At 43.0% G+C, this 18,403-nt stretch overlaps 1 protein-coding gene across 1 annotated transcript in view; it reads right to left on the bottom strand.

Annotated features, from left to right (window-relative positions):
• Positions 1-18,403, bottom strand: part of LOC125452266 (venom phosphodiesterase 1-like) — a 155,325-nt gene that overhangs the window by 15,502 nt on the left and 121,420 nt on the right. The window contains exons 22-25 of the mRNA XM_048530470.2: positions 15,522-15,676; positions 6,240-6,375; positions 3,557-3,634; positions 409-541 (exon numbers count right to left, since the gene is read on the bottom strand). Coding sequence (XP_048386427.1) covers positions 409-541; positions 3,557-3,634; positions 6,240-6,375; positions 15,522-15,676 — 502 coding nt within the window. The remainder of the gene's footprint in view (positions 1-408; positions 542-3,556; positions 3,635-6,239; positions 6,376-15,521; positions 15,677-18,403) is intronic.

The following is an 18,403-nucleotide window of genomic DNA, read 5'->3' as shown; positions in this document are numbered from 1 at the left end:
CTCTAGTGGAGCGTTAGCTTTGATATTTGTACCGAAGACTCCAAAACCTACAACTTTCTGATTCAGAGGTGAATCAACTGTCATAATTTCCATGTTGCACATATAAAACTTGCATTAATTGAGTGACTAATAGTTGTTCCAAACTGGATTCTATTTCCAAACCTCAAGATTCAAAGCTCAATCGCTAACTTTAAAATTATTCTTGCACTATACTACATAAGTGGAATATAATAATAATGGAGCAGAATGTATAGTATCATTACTTTCCTGAATGTTGCAAACCTGTCTATAAATTGGCTATGTCAATCAAGGTATTTTAATTTTGCTCTCAACCAGTGATGGATCAAAAGTCGAATTTTGTTTCTCAGTAGACTAAAATGGAATACAAAATAAAAATATTTTGCTTACTTCTTAATTTGCTCAAGCGTATCAAAATGTCCATCATAATTATAATCAAATACTGGCCCACTCAATACATTGATACCATTGCTCTTTGCAGCATCCCTTGGCAGCATAGTGTTGTGTAGGTAATGCCAGATCTCTGTGAAGCAATCAAGCAGATGGAACTTGGTAAGTTTTCAATGTACTGAAGGACAAGAGCTTCAGTTCTAAAATTTCAGTTCTATCAATTTCTCATGCATCCTTGGACAAAAAGATTTGTATCCTGTAAATTGTTTTCTAATAATCTTTTTATTACAGTTGGGCGTTTATTTCAATCCCTCAAACTGTCAGCACAGATCTCCCCATTAGTTCTTAGGATCATGCCTTTTGATCTTGTCCAACCTCACATTTTGTGCTTGTAAATTATGCAGTTTTAATTCCCAGCAGTAAACTTTCAAAGAAAATAATATTGTTTATAATTTCAGCAACAAAATTTTGACGCATTCTAAGGCGGCATTTAAAAAAGAATCAATTCAGTACTGAAAATAACTTCCAGTTATGGGAAAGATAAAGTAACATCCTCCCACTCGTTAGAAGTCAGTTACAGAACTGAAAGTTTTTATTTGAAGATCAATATTGGCAACTTCTTAGTTATCAGACTGAAAGGACAGAAATCAGTTGTTTTTGAGTCCTGAACTGCCCATTTCCCAAGAGAATCCATCATTCATTAGGATTTTCAGAGAGATACTTGATGGGCACAGATACAGGCTTTCTGGTCAATTCAGATTGACACAATCTCTCGAAGCTGGAGGGCCAAACTGGCAAGGAACAGCAGGCTGTTAGCAACAGTAAGTAACTGAGAAATTACTTCAACAGAGGGGGCACCCTTAAAGCACTTTTTAAAAAACTTCAATTAAAAAAAGTTTTTGATGATTCTTGCAGCCTGACCACAATGGTAGTAGGGAAGGGAGCAGTGTCCCCAGACTGATGAGCATCTCCAGGCATGGAGACTGGCACCAGTGACATGTAAAATTCTGGCATACCTTGAATTATACTTAACAAGGTCCTTAATATGATTAATTGCCACACCTAATCCTCCTGCACTACATTGGAACATCACTAGAGGACTAGCATGTTAGATGGAACTGACATTTCCTGGTTCTATTTGCTTTTGCTACTTGCCCATTTGGGCTCAAAGATTCTACTCAACAATGTTGGAATCTTTGGGATGCTATTATGTTGTTGAACTCATAATTTCTTTGGCATTGTTTCCCATGAATGAATAGGAATGGGTAGATTCATACAGTGTTAATGCTGCAAAACTAATAATCAAGAGGTCCTAAATACAAATTCGCCCACTGGAAGCAGTGAAATGAAATTCAATAAAGGCAAGCACTGTATGTTATCCTAACCATAGCATCTAGCAGATTGTTGTAAAAGTTGAATTAGCCAATTCATGTTTTTAAGGGAAATGAATGTGCAATACCAATCCTCAACAATTAATGTCCGTGAGGTAGCTAGGACTGGTAACACATGCTAATCTCCCATGGGAAAAAAGTAGGACAGAGAAAGATTTAGATTTGTATTATGTGAGGAGAGACCCATATAGATCAGGAAATAGACAGGTTCATACATTATGAATACATTGAACTTAGAACAACTTAAGAATGAAAACAGACGAAGTACATCACTGGTGACAAGCGTTATGATATAATACGTATTAGAAGGTGGGGTAGAAAACCCCAAAATTAACAGATATCTAATGATAGGCCAAGAGAGTTTTGTAAAAGGAAATGGTAAGGGAAATTATTAAACCTGAGCTTAGTACAAAATGTATTGTGAGGAGGGAACGAAGCAGCCAGCACAGTTTTTAAGATCATTGACTGAAAAATGTCATACCTGTACAGTTGTCAGGGAAACAGAGACATAAAAAGAAAAGATGAAAAGCAAAAATTGATTACTCCACTTGACAGAGAGTCATTTCCAGTGGATTTCATCCCAAACTGCAAAAACATTTTGCTTTAGTGTTTCAGGAATATACAAAAAGTTAAAAACCAACTGCAGCCCTTGGTTTGTGTACGTTACTGGACAGATATACCAGCAGGGATTGGCGTACTATAAAGGTCACTGTTGGAGAACATCATTAGACAGCCCTGCGCCTTAGGTCAAAGAAAATCTCATTCTTGTTGCTAGTTCTGGAGGCGAGGCAAACTGTTGAAGTCATCAATCAGAAGGAAACAAGACAAAAGCCTGTTTATCAATTGCAAAACCAAGAATCATGAAATCAACTGCTTCACTATGAATATCAGCTAAAGGCCATAATGTTCCATTATCTAGAATCACAGAATCCCTACAGTGTGGAAACAGGCCATTCCAACCAACAAGTCCACACAGCCCCTCCAAAGACCATCTCACCCAGACTCATTCCTCCACTCCTGTATCTAACCTAAACCTGGGCACAATGGGTAACTTAGCAAGGCCAATCCACCTACCCTGCACGTTTTTGGACTGTGGGAGGAAACCAGAGCACCTGGAGGAAACGAATGCACATATCGGAAAATGTGCCCGAGGTTGGAATTGAATCTAGGTTCCTGGTGCTGTGAGGCAGCAGTGCTAACCACTAAGCCACTGTGCCGCCCCAGCCACCATGCCACCCCAACTTTTCATGGAACATAGAAAGTGACTTGTAAATCTTTTTAACTTTTATCTTTTTACTCAATTCACAGTTCTAATCTGTGCACATTTGGGCATGAGTATGTGGTGCTTACTTGTCTTTTCTCACGTTTAGTAGTTAACAAACTGACCTTTTCTTCAACTCAATAAAGACAGGCTAATATGGCTCTTTTTAAACATAAGTATCACTGGATTAGGAGAAGTATCCTGCAGGGAAGGGACTAAATTAATTTTATTGCAGCCCAAATGAGAGAAGGGGGGCTAGCTCATCCTTCCTTACCCGGGAGTATAGCCATTTGGAGGATCCTTGTCTGAAATTGTAACAAATTAGGAACCCTCAGCCAGGACGGACCAGAATAATTAGGCTGCTTCTTCTAAAGTGTTACATAATTCTATTTTTAAGAGTGCAAAGATCTAGAGACGATTTTATATACTTCAATACTTATTAATTTAATCAGAAGACAAATCACACAGGAAATAATTGCATATTAATCTCACTTACTTTGGAAAGCTGGATACATAGGCACAATATTGCTAGTAATTAATGCATCATATTGTTCCACATCTGTTTTATTCAGATCTGAGAAGGACACATTAACAGTTATTAAAAAGACTGAATGCGCTAATACAAACTACAATGAATATGAATCCTTTTCACTTCCTTCTTCAAAACAGTTCAAGCATTTAGCAAACAAAAAGTTTTGTTTTACGAGGTTTGGACAAAGCAGCTAAAGAGTTCAGCACAGACCAGCAAATAATTAGCCGATTATTTCTCAATGTTGATTGCAGTACTCAGCACACAATTCAAAACTTTAGCTCCAACTATGGATCGAGAGAGAATGAACTCACAGAGTGCAGAAAGAGGCTATTTGGCCAATCAATCTGCACCAACTCATCAAAGCCAACAGGGATGCCAAGAAGCAGTACCAGACCAAGTTAGAGGCCCAAACCTACCAAACAGAGTCCTTATGTCTATGGCAAGGCCTAAACAACATTATAGGATATGAAATGAAGCAGAGCAAGGTAGTGGACAAAGACACATTCCTCCCTGATGTGCTCAATGCTTTCTATGCTTGGGGTTTGAGCAGAATGCCAGCGGTGTGGTGATGTCTGCCCCAACAGCCCTGGACACACCTGTTCCCTCAGACACCACTCCAGATACCAGATCAGTCTTCCTGGGAATCAACCTAAGGAAAGCTCCGGGCCTGGACGATGACCCCTGCTGAGCATTGAGATTCTGTGCGGACCAACTCAGGGAGGAATTCACCGAAATCTTCGCCCTCCCCCCTCCTAAAAACCAAAGTCCTAACCAGCTTCAAGACAACCAGCATCATCCCTGCACCCAAGAAAACATATGCAGCGTGCCTTAATGACTACTGCCCAGTGGCTCTGACTTCAATAATCATTAAGTGCTTTGAGAGGCTGGTTATGGCCCACATCAACTCCAGTCTCCCAGCCTGCCTCGATCCCCTACAGTTTGCCTAACAACATAACAGGTCCAGTGGATGGAATATCCGGACAACAGACACCTCTGTCATATTGCTGCTCGTTGACTACAGCTCCACATTCAACACCATTATCCTCTCCAGACTGATCTCAAAACTGCATGATCTTGGTCTTGGCTCCGCTCTCTGCAATTGGATCCTCAGCTTTCCGTCCCATAGGCCGCAATCAGTGAGGATGGGTAATTGCACCTCCTCCACAATAACACAACACTGCAGCCCCCCCATGGATGTGTCTTCAGCCCCCTTCTGTACTCCCTGTATACCTGTGACTGTGTTGCCAAATTCTGAACAAGCGCCAATGACACCACCACAGTGGGGCAGGTATCTAACAATGACAGGTCAAAATACAGAAGGGAGAAAGATGGCTTGGTGACGTGAAGTGAAAACAACCTCTTTCTCAACTTTGGCAAAACTAAAGAACTGATCATTGACTTCAGAAAGAAAGGAGGAGAACATGCCCCTCTACACCAACGGAACTGAGGTTGAGAGGGTGGAGAGCATCAAGTTCCTCAGATTGACGATAACCAACAACCTTTCCTGGGCTTCCTATGTAGGTGCGACAGTCATAAAGGCATAACAATGTCCCTACTTCCTCAGATGGCTCAGGAAATTTGGCATATCCATAAAGACGCTCACTAGCTTTCACATTATATCGTAGAAAGCATTCTGTCCAGATGTATAACAGCCTGGTACAGCGACTGCTCTGGCCAGAACTGTAAGAAACTGCAGAAGGTTGTGTGCACAGCCCAGACCATCACCGAAGCCAATCTTCCATCCATGGATGCTATTTACACAGCTCACTGCCACAGAAAGGCTGACAACATTATCATAGGCCCATTGCATCCTAATAATGATCTCCTACAACCTCTTCCAACAGGCAGCAGATATAGAAGCCTGAACACGTACATGAGCAGGTTGAGGAACAATTTCTTCCCAGCCATTATTAGACTGATGAATGGACGTCTACCCTCAAGTAATGCTGATCTTGCTAACGTTGATTTCACCTAGTGCATGCCCTGTGCATTGGAACCTGTATGCCTCTGTCTAAGTCTTTTTGATCTGTAAATCCTTGCTTACTATGATCTGCCTGTACTGCTTGTAAACAAAGCTTTTCATTGTACTTTGATACAAGGGACATTAAACCAAAGAGCATCCTACCTAGCCCCAGACCCAACCCCAACCCCAACCCCAACCCCAACCCCAGCCCAGCCCCCACCTATTCCTATAACTCTGCATTCCCCATGACTAATCCACCTAGCCTGCACATCCCTGGACACAACAAGTTAAATTAGCATAGCCAAGCCACCTAACCTACACATCTTTGGACTGTGGGAGGGAACTGGACCACCCAGAAGAAACACACACAAACATGGGGAGAATGTGCAAATTCCACACAGACAGTTACCTGAGGCTGGAATAAAACCCAGGTCCCTGGTGCTGTGAGGCAGCAGTGCTAATCACTGAGCCACCATGCTGACCAACTTCAATTTCCCAATTCCGCCTGGCCTCCAAGTGTATGGGTTTTCCAGGTTACAAACAACCAGAAGAGGTGATCAACAAGTAGATCCACTTTGAAAGTGATGTGGTGATTCCAATATCAGTGACCAAAGTGGTTTAACTGAGATTCTTTTGTATTCACATGCTCTTTCACTGAAAGAAATCCACATTTAATGCACTTACTTGGAGTATAAAGAAAATCATAGGTGATGTCTAACCCTGGTTTATAATTTGAACACTTTTGGCTGTGTTTTGCCAAGATTCGAGGATCAGCACGCAGACAGTCTGAAATATTTGGCGACAACGGAGTAAGTTCTGTCTGTTGGCAAAATAAGACAAGAGGTTAAAAAAAATGATTGAAAGAAGAATTGTACTGGACCGAATTTCTGGCTGCTTTAGGACCTGAACTAACAAGTGCTCAGTATGTCAGCATCAGGTCAATCACAAAAAAATTCCAGTCTGGTCTAAAGAACTGGAACACTGCAAAAGAAATGGAAATACATCTGAGTCAATATTTGCGACAAAATGACAGATTCCAGATGACATACAATTTGGCCTCAAAGGGCTTTTGTACAAACGACTGGGACGACTTCATCACTTAGAAAAATTAGGATTGTAGAATCCCTACCGTGCAGAAAGAGGCCATTCAGCCCATCAAACCTGCATTGACCCTATGAAGCACATAACATCCAGACTCACATCCCCACCCTACCTACATAGCCATGCATTTCCCATGGCCAATCCACCTAACCTGCACACCTTTGGACTGTAGGAGGAAACCAGAGCATCTGACAGAAACTCATGTAGACATGGGGAAAAGGTGCAAACTCCATAGAGACAGTTGCACAATTATGTCAAGGAGACAGGACCTCTTTGCACCTCAGCCAGGATGAAGATGTTGGCATTAATCTGATTGAGACATTAGCAATTTAGAGTTAACTGAACTACCCGACCCTAAATCCCCAAGCCCCAATCAGGCCGCTTACCTCGCATGAATAGACTAGGAGTACGCTTGGAAATAGAAATGAAGGGAGTAGAAAGTAAAAGGACGGAGCATGATAATAGCTACAAAGAAATCTGGAAGTAACTCAGTTCATTCTGATCCATTGTCAGCTTTTCTTAAGAAAATGATAATTATTTCAGAAGCCTGATCTTGATTTAGTGGCTACTGCCGAGGGTGCTATAGCCACTGAATAATTTTGATTGGAGTACACTCACATATTAGAAACCTCATATAAAACGGACATAACCCTGGCTTTCAGGAATGTCTGAAAAATTGCGTAGCCTGATTTTGAGCAGAATGCTCACAGTATTGGGCCTCATGTCCCTATCGTACATATAAAAACAGTTGCAGCAAGTTACAATTTTTTTCCCCAAAGATTTTTAGGGCAGAAGATCCATAACTTTGCCGCATATTGTTTTGGCTTAATTCTTCATCCAGTCTTGATGGTTGTCCACACGTAACTGATTAACATTTTATTTTACTGGCCCCGTACCTTTCTACCCCACTTTCCTCCTTTAAGACTCTGCTCTAAGTCTATCACTTCCTTTTTGGTCACACGACCTAACATCTTATTTTCCTGGGTGCCAATTTATTTTATAATGCTGTGAATTTCCTAGAGATTTTGCATTTTGTTAACAGTGTTGATAGTATAGGTACTCTGGCTGGACAAATTCAGGAAAATCGGTCAAGCATTTAGGACTGAGATGATGTCACATTTCTTCACGTAAAAAACATTTAGAATTCTTTACCTCAGAAGTTGTGGTTGTGCCATCACTGTATATATCCAAGACTGAGCTCAAGGCATTCTTTGTCTCTAAAAAATTTGAACAGAAGGCAGGAAAGTGGAGTCTGACCGAAGATCACCCATAAATGTAGCAAATGGAAGAGCGGGCTGGAGGGAACCCACTGCCTATTTGTGATCGTCTTATGGCAGCTGGGCCAATAGGACAGTGAAAGGTTGTAGCTCTAATTTTACCCGAAGAAAAGAGGAAATTCTGCAACTGAGACTGAAAGCTTATCATTGGATTGCATGCATAGAGAGCAAGACTGCAGTGTAATTTATCTGGTGTAGCTAATTAAGGAGCTGCTACCAGGACTGCTGTCCCAATTGAGGGTGGCAGCCTGTCTCTCAGAACTCATAGCTCAACCAAAGACTTGGCCATTCTGCATCTCAACAGTGCCATCAATAAAGGGGGCCAACACAGAGATTTTAGGGAGAAGAGAATGTGGGTTAAGAGAAGAGTCAATGTGGAAGATAGGGCAGGAATGCCAGGAAATTGGAAAACCCTGCACTGGTGGAAATGGAACCATGGGGTTGGCCATTGTCAGCGAGGATCCTGCCATGTTCCGTGGACTGGTCAGAGAAGGAAAGTCAGCCTGAGGAAGCTGCATTGATGTACCTGGCAGTCTTGCCACAAATGTTGGGTGGAAAGGTGTGCCAGCACTGGTAAAAACATGGCACCATAATAGTTTGACTGAGAATGGGTCAGTTAATTAAATTAATTGGCTGCTTGGCACTTGCTGATAGGTAATTGAGCTGCTAGCATTTCCACTTCTGAGAATATCCCATGGTGGCGTGAAGCCATCAGACTCGTCTTCTTCTCCCAGCCCAAATCCAGTCTGTTTGTAACCTTCAGCTCCATCAGTTGAGTGAAGAGATACACAGTGGGATCGAATCAGAAACAGTCGCACAAAGTGTGGAGCTAGATGAACACAGCAGGCCAAGCAGCATCTCAGGAGCACAAAAGCTGACGTTTCAGGCCTAGACCCTTCATCCTTTCATCATGTACTTCCTGGTATTCTTCCATTGTAAATCCTAAATTCTCTTTGCTTCTCAAAATTATCAAAAGCATTTCTGTCTTAAATTCTCTTCATTACCATTTTTTTTCCATATTGTTGCCTGTGATCTGAATGTAGAGAGTCTCACTAGTTCATGAACACTGTCCTCCATTTTTGTCATATTGCCTGCCATTGGAACCCTCTGCATCACAAATGAAGTTGCAAAAAGATTCATTTCAAGGAATTATTTTAGTGTTTCCAACACTGTTCAAGAAAAATGTGCGTTTACCTGCAAATATAATCACTGTCAACATAAAAATTTGTCCAAATTGGATACTTTGTCAATAACTGCCAGCAAGGATTGGGCAATCTCCAAATTAATGTCAGCAGTCCAGCATACATCTCATGAATTCCATTATGAGATCGCCACAGAAATGCATTCTCTCTCTAAATTTGTCAAAATCTCACCTCATTAACAGTCAGTAAATTAGCTTTTTGATACATTTTATCCATGAAAAACCTTTTATCAGTGCTCATCTCATCAAGTGCCAAATCAGAAAAAGCTTTGCTTCTGATGGGAGGGAAAGTGCCAAGACCACATCATCTTTCCTCTTTGATCCAGGTCCACATGTTTAATTCTCTTTTCCACTGGTCATACAGTTCACATTCAGAAAACAGGGCTGGCTCTCTGATGAAGGGTCTAGGCCCGAAACATCAGCTTTTGTGCTCCTGAGATGCTGTTTGGCCTGCTGTGTTCATCCAGCCTCACATTTTATTATCTAGGTACTAATACCACTTCACTTTACACTTTGAGTAATCCATTTTGAGCAGCAATGTTTTACATTAAAATCTAAACGCTTTCAGTCAAAATCCAAACACACGCACATACCCACCAACTGCCAGCCCCATACCAACCCTCAGTTCCTGATAAAAGTCTGGTCCACAACAAAAAATGGACTCTCGCCCCTCACTGGAAAGAAATCAGTGAGTGAGCTACCTTGCAGGGGAGACACCTTGATCCAGGGTCTGAGCTGATAACCTATATCATTGGGAGATCTTGAGATCATTGCTTCTTGCAGAAAGTTGGCCTGGACTGCTGCAGATTCCGAGCGATAGATATTGTCTGCCTGCAGGACTTCCCCAGCAAGGGACTACTTTGATGTGACCCTCAGGAGCATGAAGCAAAGTGAGGGTCTCCTGAAGGCATTCAAGGATAAAGGAAGTGAGGGTCCTCTCTCCATCTTGTACAACCTATTTGTACAATCCCCATGTCCCGGCAGCAGATGTCCTAACTTTCCTGGGAAGGTACCTACAGCTGGAAGGAGGCAGCACCGACGTAGTGGACTCCTTTGGAATCTGGACCAGCAAACGGCAGGTCAAAGTGACCCTGAAATTGCATGCTAGTGGGAACTCCAACTTTGCATTCGGAGGAAGCGGAGGCTACCTGAGTACTTGGGGCGGCCTAGAGTGTGCTGAACTTCCAGGAGGTCAGGGCACGTGGCAGTGGATTGGAAAGTGACACTCTGCAGGAACTACAAACAAGAGGGTCACCTGGCTAAGGACTGCAAGGAGTCCAAGAGTTGCAGCCTAAATGGGGAAGCAGGCCTTGGGGACATGGGGAAGGGGAGTGGTGCCACATGCGCTTGGATAGCTGGAAGTGGCAACACAAGCCGTGGTCCCCCAAAAGGTCAGTAAGGTACCACCACCACCAACCCCCTCTCCCACCGCTGAAAGTAAATTTTTACAAGTGGCACCAGAAGGAGGGAATGTGCCAGCGAGGAAGAAAAGGTAGCCAGTGGTGGGTCAGAACAACCAAACCAACCCCTAAGTGAACAGGGTCAATGGAGGAGGAGGAAATGAAGGCCACGGGGAATGGATATCGGAGAGAAACAACCAGAAAAGGGCAACATGTCAGGCCCTCAAAGCCCCACAGCAAAACAGACAGAGGCAGATACATGATGGCTACACCAGCAGCTCCTCTGCTGACAAAGAATTGCAGAGGGATAGCCACCAACAATAAAACAGGCAGAGCAGCACAAGGGAGGAGTGGAGCACCTCACCAGTGCCTCTCAACCCAGTAACACCAGATATCCTGAGGGGCCCAGTGAAGGAGAGGAGAACCACCAATCCCCCCTATCCCGCCACCCACAACCCAGAAACACCAAATAAGCCTAGGGGCCTGGTGAAACCCCATTTCCAGGCATCAGGTACCACAGGGTATGTAGTACATTACAATTCCATGCAACCAGGAGCAGCGATGCTCCGAACACAGAGTTGCACACAACAGTCCCTTTGTTGGACTCAGCACTGGACCTTCCTAGCTTCGTCCTTGCCCCAACGACACCAGATCAGGACAACCCCCAGGGAGGGACAGGACAGCTACCTCAGTGCAGACAGTGTCCAACAGCTTGGGGATGTCCCACACCACAGGGATGCAGGTGCCTACGAATAACAAGACCATGGGTGAATGGACAACAGGTAATTCTATAAACTCTTAAAATGGGATTTAAATTTGCCCATATTAACATGTGTATCACTAAATCTACTGCACGATGTGTCTCTATATTGGCAAACCTGGCCAACATCAAAGCAGACCTCCTGCTTCTGCAGGAGTGTGGGATACCATGCTTCAGTAGCTACAGGAAACAGTTGAGCTAATGAAGCTATGGGCCTTTGATTTGGCCTGGGTGATGATGGCTGTTCCTCCAGCCTGGGTATTCAGCTGCGATGGTGCAAGTTCACCATCTCCAAAGTTACGGAGGTGGTGAGTGGGTGAGAGCCTCCTTGTAGCAGACATTACGTACAGAAATTCTCCCCTGAGACTGATTAAATGTTAATGCCCCGGTGGTAAAGAGTGAGCGACTGGCCATCCTGCAGCAGCTCCCACTGTTGTTGGCAATGTGCAGGCTGATCATTCTGGCCAGAGACCTCAATAGCATCATCGATGTGGATGGGCGATCCAGAGGGGCTGACAGCAAACTGGGCACCATGTCAAGATTCATGATGGAAGTGGTTAAAGCTGCATGACACCTTCAGCACCCTTGCATATGGAGTGCAGTATAGAAATAGCTGGTTGTGGCCAGACGGGTCAATCTGGTCAGGCATAGTTTTCCTGTTTGTGTCCTGCACATTCTCAGTCAGATCCACCGACATCAAGCTTGTGTTCTTCTCTGACTGTTGCCTCCTGCTGGCCGGCTGTCACCTACAGGATGACCTGAGGGCCAGTAAAGGAACGTGGAAGCTGAACGTGAAACTGTTGAACCCAGAAAACAGTGGGGAGCTCAAACGGGATTGCCCAAGTTGGAGAACCATGAAGCCCCTCTTTGAGTTTCCATCAGATTGGTGGGAAGCAGTCAAGGGGAACATCCAGAAGATCCTTATCCTCAAAAGGTGTTCAGAACACAAGAGAGAGATGATATAAACTGTCCAAACTCCAGAAAAGCAAGCAGAAGCTACTCCAAGATAATAAAATGTGAGGCTGGATGAACACAGCAGGCCAAGCAGCATCTCAGGAGCTCCTGAGATGCTGCTTGGCCTGATGTGTTCATCCAGCCTCACATTTTATTATCTTGGAATTCTCCAGCATCTGCAGTTCCCATTATCTCTGAAGCTACTCCAGCTGCAGACAATGGGGGCCAATGTCATGGAGGACCCTGAGAAAGTGAAGAGTCAGCATTCTTTGCTCCTTACCTTGGAGATTTCTAAGATGATTTTCTAGTCTGAGGTTCACACCAAGCAGCAAGATGAGACATGCTCACATTTCTTTTTCCAGAAGGTGAACAGAGAGAACTCTGCTCTCAGCAGCCTGAAGGAAGCAGTAACACCATCTCAGTTTGACATCCTGAGGATCAGCAAATTCCTTTCTGCCAGACTGTATGACGCGAGACTGTATGACACAGACATTATGGGACTGGTCTTGTTGCCATGGCACACTCCAAGTGATTGGACTGTCCCATATTACTTCTCCTTTATGGAGAAATTTGCAAAGAAAAACACCATTTGACCACAAGTCCATGAGGAAGTGATCAGCAATGTAGAGTGCTCAGGACCCCGCAGGAAAAGGAGAGGGTGGATCCTGTCATGTGGTTTCCTGAGTAGCTTGTCAAAGTCATTTGGCAAAATGCATCATCAACAGAACTTCCCAACAAGCACCAAGACTTGTGTTGTGGTGAGAAGGGCACTACCTGTGAGATCCTTCATGTACACTCAGCCTGCTCCACTGCATGATGCCCTTAAAGCAGCTGAGGTGGGTGGGGTCATTGGGGGATGGTGGGTAGAGACGATCACACATCATCTGCTGGAACGTCTCTTTGGAAAGGAAGTCTGGAGAAAGATGCAATAGCTTTAGTCAAGGTTCGTCCTGAGCAGTTCTGTGACACAGGACTCCGTGCTCTACAGACTGTTCCCTGGAACACACTCCGAGACAAACAAACATCGACTGTGCCTGGAGGACCATCAATACTATGAAAGACGCTTCAGTCTGTCTGAAACTTGCTGGTCTTCTAGAGCAAGGCATTGACCTCGATTGAGTGCTGCAAACTGGCACAGTCCAAGGTTATGTGCTGAGGATACACTAAAACTTGGGGCAGCTGCCAAGGCTCATTGGGGAAAGACCACTGAGTAAGGTCTTTCTACTGAAGTTAAATGAGGATCTGTTCAGTCATCAGACCCTCCCAATGCCTTAAGTATATGTAAATAGAACCTTCTACAAACCTTTAATTATATACAGTCAAACTCTAACGTTTGTGTGTTTCTTCATAAGCTGCTGTACAGAACTGAATTGCTTTAGTGATTATGTATGTACATAAAAATATTTTATGAATCAAATATATTATTGAATTTTTAAAAATTTAGGATGCAATAGCAGCTGGGGTGCAATGGGCTTTTTCAGTACTGCTGAGTTGGGAGTATATACTCAAGGCGTGCTCCCAATGAACAAAGTGACCTTCCAAAGATAGGGACCCTTTTCTTTCTGCAGCTCTAAACACTTTTTAAAAAAAACACAGGCAACCCATTCTCTGCAGCCTGCCTATGCTATTTATGTTCTGGGATTGGCAGGGTAATATTGAGGTCGAGTGAGCTTTTAACAAGGTCAATTTTTTCATAATTATTTATTTGCATACACTGCACATTTTGGTGTTTGCCTCTTGTTCAGATTCACCCCGACCTGTCCTCTGTTTCTCCCTCCATAACCTTGTTTTCCTGGCCAATTGATTCATTATCTCCTCTGTTTGACTGCAGTTAGTCTTACATCATTTTTTAGCTATTTTATTTAGATCATTTTTCTGGACCAGATTTCAACCCTTCATCCTTGTCCTAAAAGGGCCTAATTTTAAAAATGCCTCCTTGTCTTGGACTGACTAACCAGAGGAAACATCTGGAAACCAGAGGTCAGCCATGACAAAACCATTCAGGATCTTGTGCACTTCAATAAGTTACCCCTCACTCTTTCAAACTCCAAGGGAAACAAGCCCAGTCTGTCCAAGCCATCCTCATAACATAATCCACTTTCGTAATCCTCCTCTGAATTGCCTCCAAACACATTTACAAACTTCATTAAAAATGAAGACTGAAATTGCACACTATTCGAAATGTGACCTCAACAATGCTCTATGAGACACCCATAACCTCCTTACTTTTATGTTCAATTCCTCTTGTAAGAAAGTATGGCTTCTCATTGCTTTCTTGACTATTGCTTCACCTCCGTGCTAACTTCTTTTGAATCACTCATCTAATACCTAAATTCCTTTGCAGCTTGGAAATCCATAGTAATTCTCTATTTAAAACTCTACTTCTTGTATTCTTCTTGCCAAACAGAAAAATTTCATATTTTCCTGCATTGTACCCCATCTGCCAAACTTATGCCCATTCCCTCAACCTATCCATATCGGTCTGCAAATTCCTTATGTATTCCTTACAACTTACTTTCCGAACTATTTCTGCGTTATTTACAAATTTTCTTGCCATGCCTTCACCCTCATCTGTGTAATTCATGTAAAAGCTTGTGGGTCCAGCACAGATCCCTGCAGAACTGGCAATATCCTGACAACAAAGTGTGGAGCTGGATGAACACAGCAGGCCAAGCAGCATCTCAGGAGCACAAAAGCTGACGTTTCTAGGCCCGAAATGTCAGCTGTTGTGCTCATGAGATGCTGCTTGGCCTGCTGTGTTCATCCAGCTCCACACTTGGTTATCTTGGATTCTCCAGCATCTGCAGTTCCCATTATCTCTGATCACAATATCCTGACAGTTAGTCTAGGATCCTTTGACATGTGCTCTGTTTTCTGCCAGCTACTCTCAATACCACGAGCATTTACTTTCTTCATTAATATTTGATATGGTTGCCTCTTAGCAGCCCTCTGGTCAATTAGGGATGGGTAATAAATGCTGACTAGCCAGCGATGCCCTCATCCCATGAATGAATAAAGATAAAAATGATACAACAACAGGGTTCTGTGAGGGTGCCAGCACAATGGTTATGACTTGGTCAGAGCTCTATGGCAGCCATTGCTGCCCCAGACCTTGTGGTCCCAAAACTTTATCTATTGACCCTGCTAGGGTCCTCAGACTCACTTTAAGATGCCCTGACTTCTGCAGTAAACCTTATTGTTGTAACCTGATGCGTTACCTGTTCCTAAACAGCAGTATTCGAGTGAGAAGGTTCCTGGAAGAAACAGACTTACCAATTTCGAAATACTATACGCACTCCATAATGGCATTAAAATGTCAGCACTATATCCAGTCATGTAAGATGCCTGAGGCAAGATGCAATATGTGCTGTTCTTCTGTAAAACTCTGGGCCTTCCGTAAGGCATAGTCATGGCTTCCACTTTTTTAACTGAAAAGACACAATTTTAGTCTGATTAGGAAGCTTGCAGATGACACAAAAATTGGTGAAGCTGTGGACGGTGAGGAAGTTTGACAGAAGATACAGCAGGATATAGATTTGTTGGAAAGTTGAGTGGAGAATTGGCAGATGGAGTTCTATCCGGACAAGTGTGATGTGATGCATTTTGGGAAGTCAAATGGAGGACCCATAAGGGCATTGATATACAGAGAGATCCCAGGGTCCAAGTCCATAGCTCCCTGAAAGTAGTGACACACGTGGATAAGGTGGTAAGGAAGGCAAAACGTCATGCTTACCCTTCATCTGTCAGGGCATTGAGTATAAAAGTTGGCAAGTCATGTTGTGTTGCAGCTGCTTAAAACTTTAGTTTGGCCACATTTGGAGTATTGTGTGCAGTTCTGACTGCCACACTATAGAAAGAACGTGAGGTTTTGAAGACGGTGCAAAAGACATTTAAAAGGTAGTTCTGCTATAATGCATGTTTCATGATCATGAATTGGGTGTAACATGATTGATGAATAGTGGACACTGTTTGGCTAACGCGAACTTTCTATAGTACAGGTATAGAAAATTTCTCTGGCAATTTCCCTATAACACCATTTTCTATGGCCATTTTCTTTAGCATGATTTTCTAGGTTACACAGAACACAACTGTCACGTTATAGGAGAACCATATGCACCAAGATGTCGCCTGGATTGGAGTGTATTAGTTATAAGGAGAGGTTGGATAAGCTTGGATTGTTTTTTGCTAGATCGTGGAGTCTGAGGGGTGACCTGATAGATCTACATAAAATTCTGAGAGGCCTGGATATGTTGGATTGTTGTAGTCTTTTTCCATAGGTGGAAATACTAGGGAACACAGATTAACGTGAGAGGAAGTAAGTTCAAAGGAGATGTGCAAGGCAAATCTTTACACAGGTGCCTGGAAGACTCTGCAAGGGGAGGTGGTAGCAACAGATACAATAGCAACACATCAGATGCATTTAGACAGGCACATGAACAGACAGGGAATAGTGGGATGTGAACCATCAGCAGGCAGAGGGGCTTAAGTTAGAAAGGCATCATGGTCAGATCGAAGGGCCTGTTCCTGTGCTGTACTGCGCTATGTTCTACATAATCGTATCATTCTGTCTCTCTTTCAAATCTCATTATGACTATACAACAATTAAAGTTAACTCATTTAACTCATTTGTTAATTGTTCTGCAACTTCAGCCTGTTGTAAAAGTGTGGTATGATGCAACTCAGTCTGTAATCTTCTACAGGATGAGGTTGCATTCATATATGCAACGTTATGCAAAGGTGCTCAAATGAGGACTATGCATTTCCGTCTAACAACTGAATGCTATCCTGGATAATAAAGTGTGAAGCTGGATGAACACAGCAGGCCAAGCAGCATCTCAGGAGCACAAAAGGTGACGTTTCGGGACTAGACCCTTCATCAGAGAGGGGGATGGGGAGACGGTTCTGGAATAAATAGGGAGAGAGGGGGAGGCGGACCGAAGATGGAGAGAAAAGAAGATAGGTGGAGAGGAGAGTATAGGTGGGGAAGTAGGGAGGGGATAGGTCAGTCCAGGGAAGACGGACAGGTCAAGGAGGCAGGATGAGGTTAGTAGGTAGGAAATGGAGGTGCGGCTTGAGGTGGGAGGAAGCGATGGGTGAGAGGAAGAACAGGTTAGGGAGGCAGAGACAGGCTGACATGGTTGCAGGGTTCCCAAGCGGAATACGAGTTTTTTAGCAAGAGGCAGCGCCGATACAGTCAATGTAACGGAGGAAGTTCATCCAGCTTCACACTTTATTATCTTGGATTCTCCAGCATCCGCAGTTCCCATTATCACTGAATGCTATCCTGAGTTGCTCTTATTCATTTCCACACGGCTAACCACAAACTAGCATTGGCAGAGATTTTTCACAGCCATGGCAACTTGTTCATTTTACAGACGAAATAAAATCACAAGGTAGGAAAGAAATTGCCTAAAGGCGATTTTGAAGTTACAATGTGCAAACACAAGCAAACGTAACTTGAAAATACAATTTTAAAACTAATTGTTTATTCTTTTTAACTTCCAATCTATGGAAGCCTAACCCAAGTTGTTTCTTGCCAACTGCTAGTGCATTCATTAGAATTTATTGTTCATCAGGCAGCACCAGCATCTTTTGAACAAGATTTTAAGAAGCTCTGTCATTTTGACAATCTGGCAGAAATGAGAAAGAAAAACAAAAGTAAGCCAATCACCTTTAGTCTTGCAGCTGATTAATTTGCCTACACACAGTGATCTGTTAAAAAAAATGCACATAGGACTGTATCAAGACATGCTCAAGTTTGGGAACGTTATCTTGACTATTCCACTGCAACTGATGTAAAGATGCTACTATTGAGCGCTTTCAGTGAATCTTAGTAAAGGAGAATCAGCTACTTGAATATGTTTTGATCCTGTAACATGCATTGCAAGTGAGGATAAGTTAATTATTATTCATTTTAACTACGTCCCATATATTATTTTATAAGTTTTTATATGCTATTGTTGCACTTTGAAAGTTACAGTGTGTACTTCTGCACAAAAGTCAAGTTATCAATATGCTTTACTCCAGCTAATGAAATAAATAACGTCATTTTCAGCTGGCTGGCATTCAGCCAATGAGGCCTATTACTTCAATGGGGAAAAAGAACATTTGATGCCATTTTACAGAAAGCTCATAATGAGCAATCCAACATAGAT

This window comes from Stegostoma tigrinum, chromosome 4, assembly GCF_030684315.1.
Source record: "Stegostoma tigrinum isolate sSteTig4 chromosome 4, sSteTig4.hap1, whole genome shotgun sequence".
NCBI lineage: Eukaryota > Metazoa > Chordata > Chondrichthyes > Orectolobiformes > Stegostomatidae > Stegostoma > Stegostoma tigrinum.
Note: the sequence above shows the minus strand (reverse complement) of the source record. Positions and strands in the feature narration are given on the sequence as shown.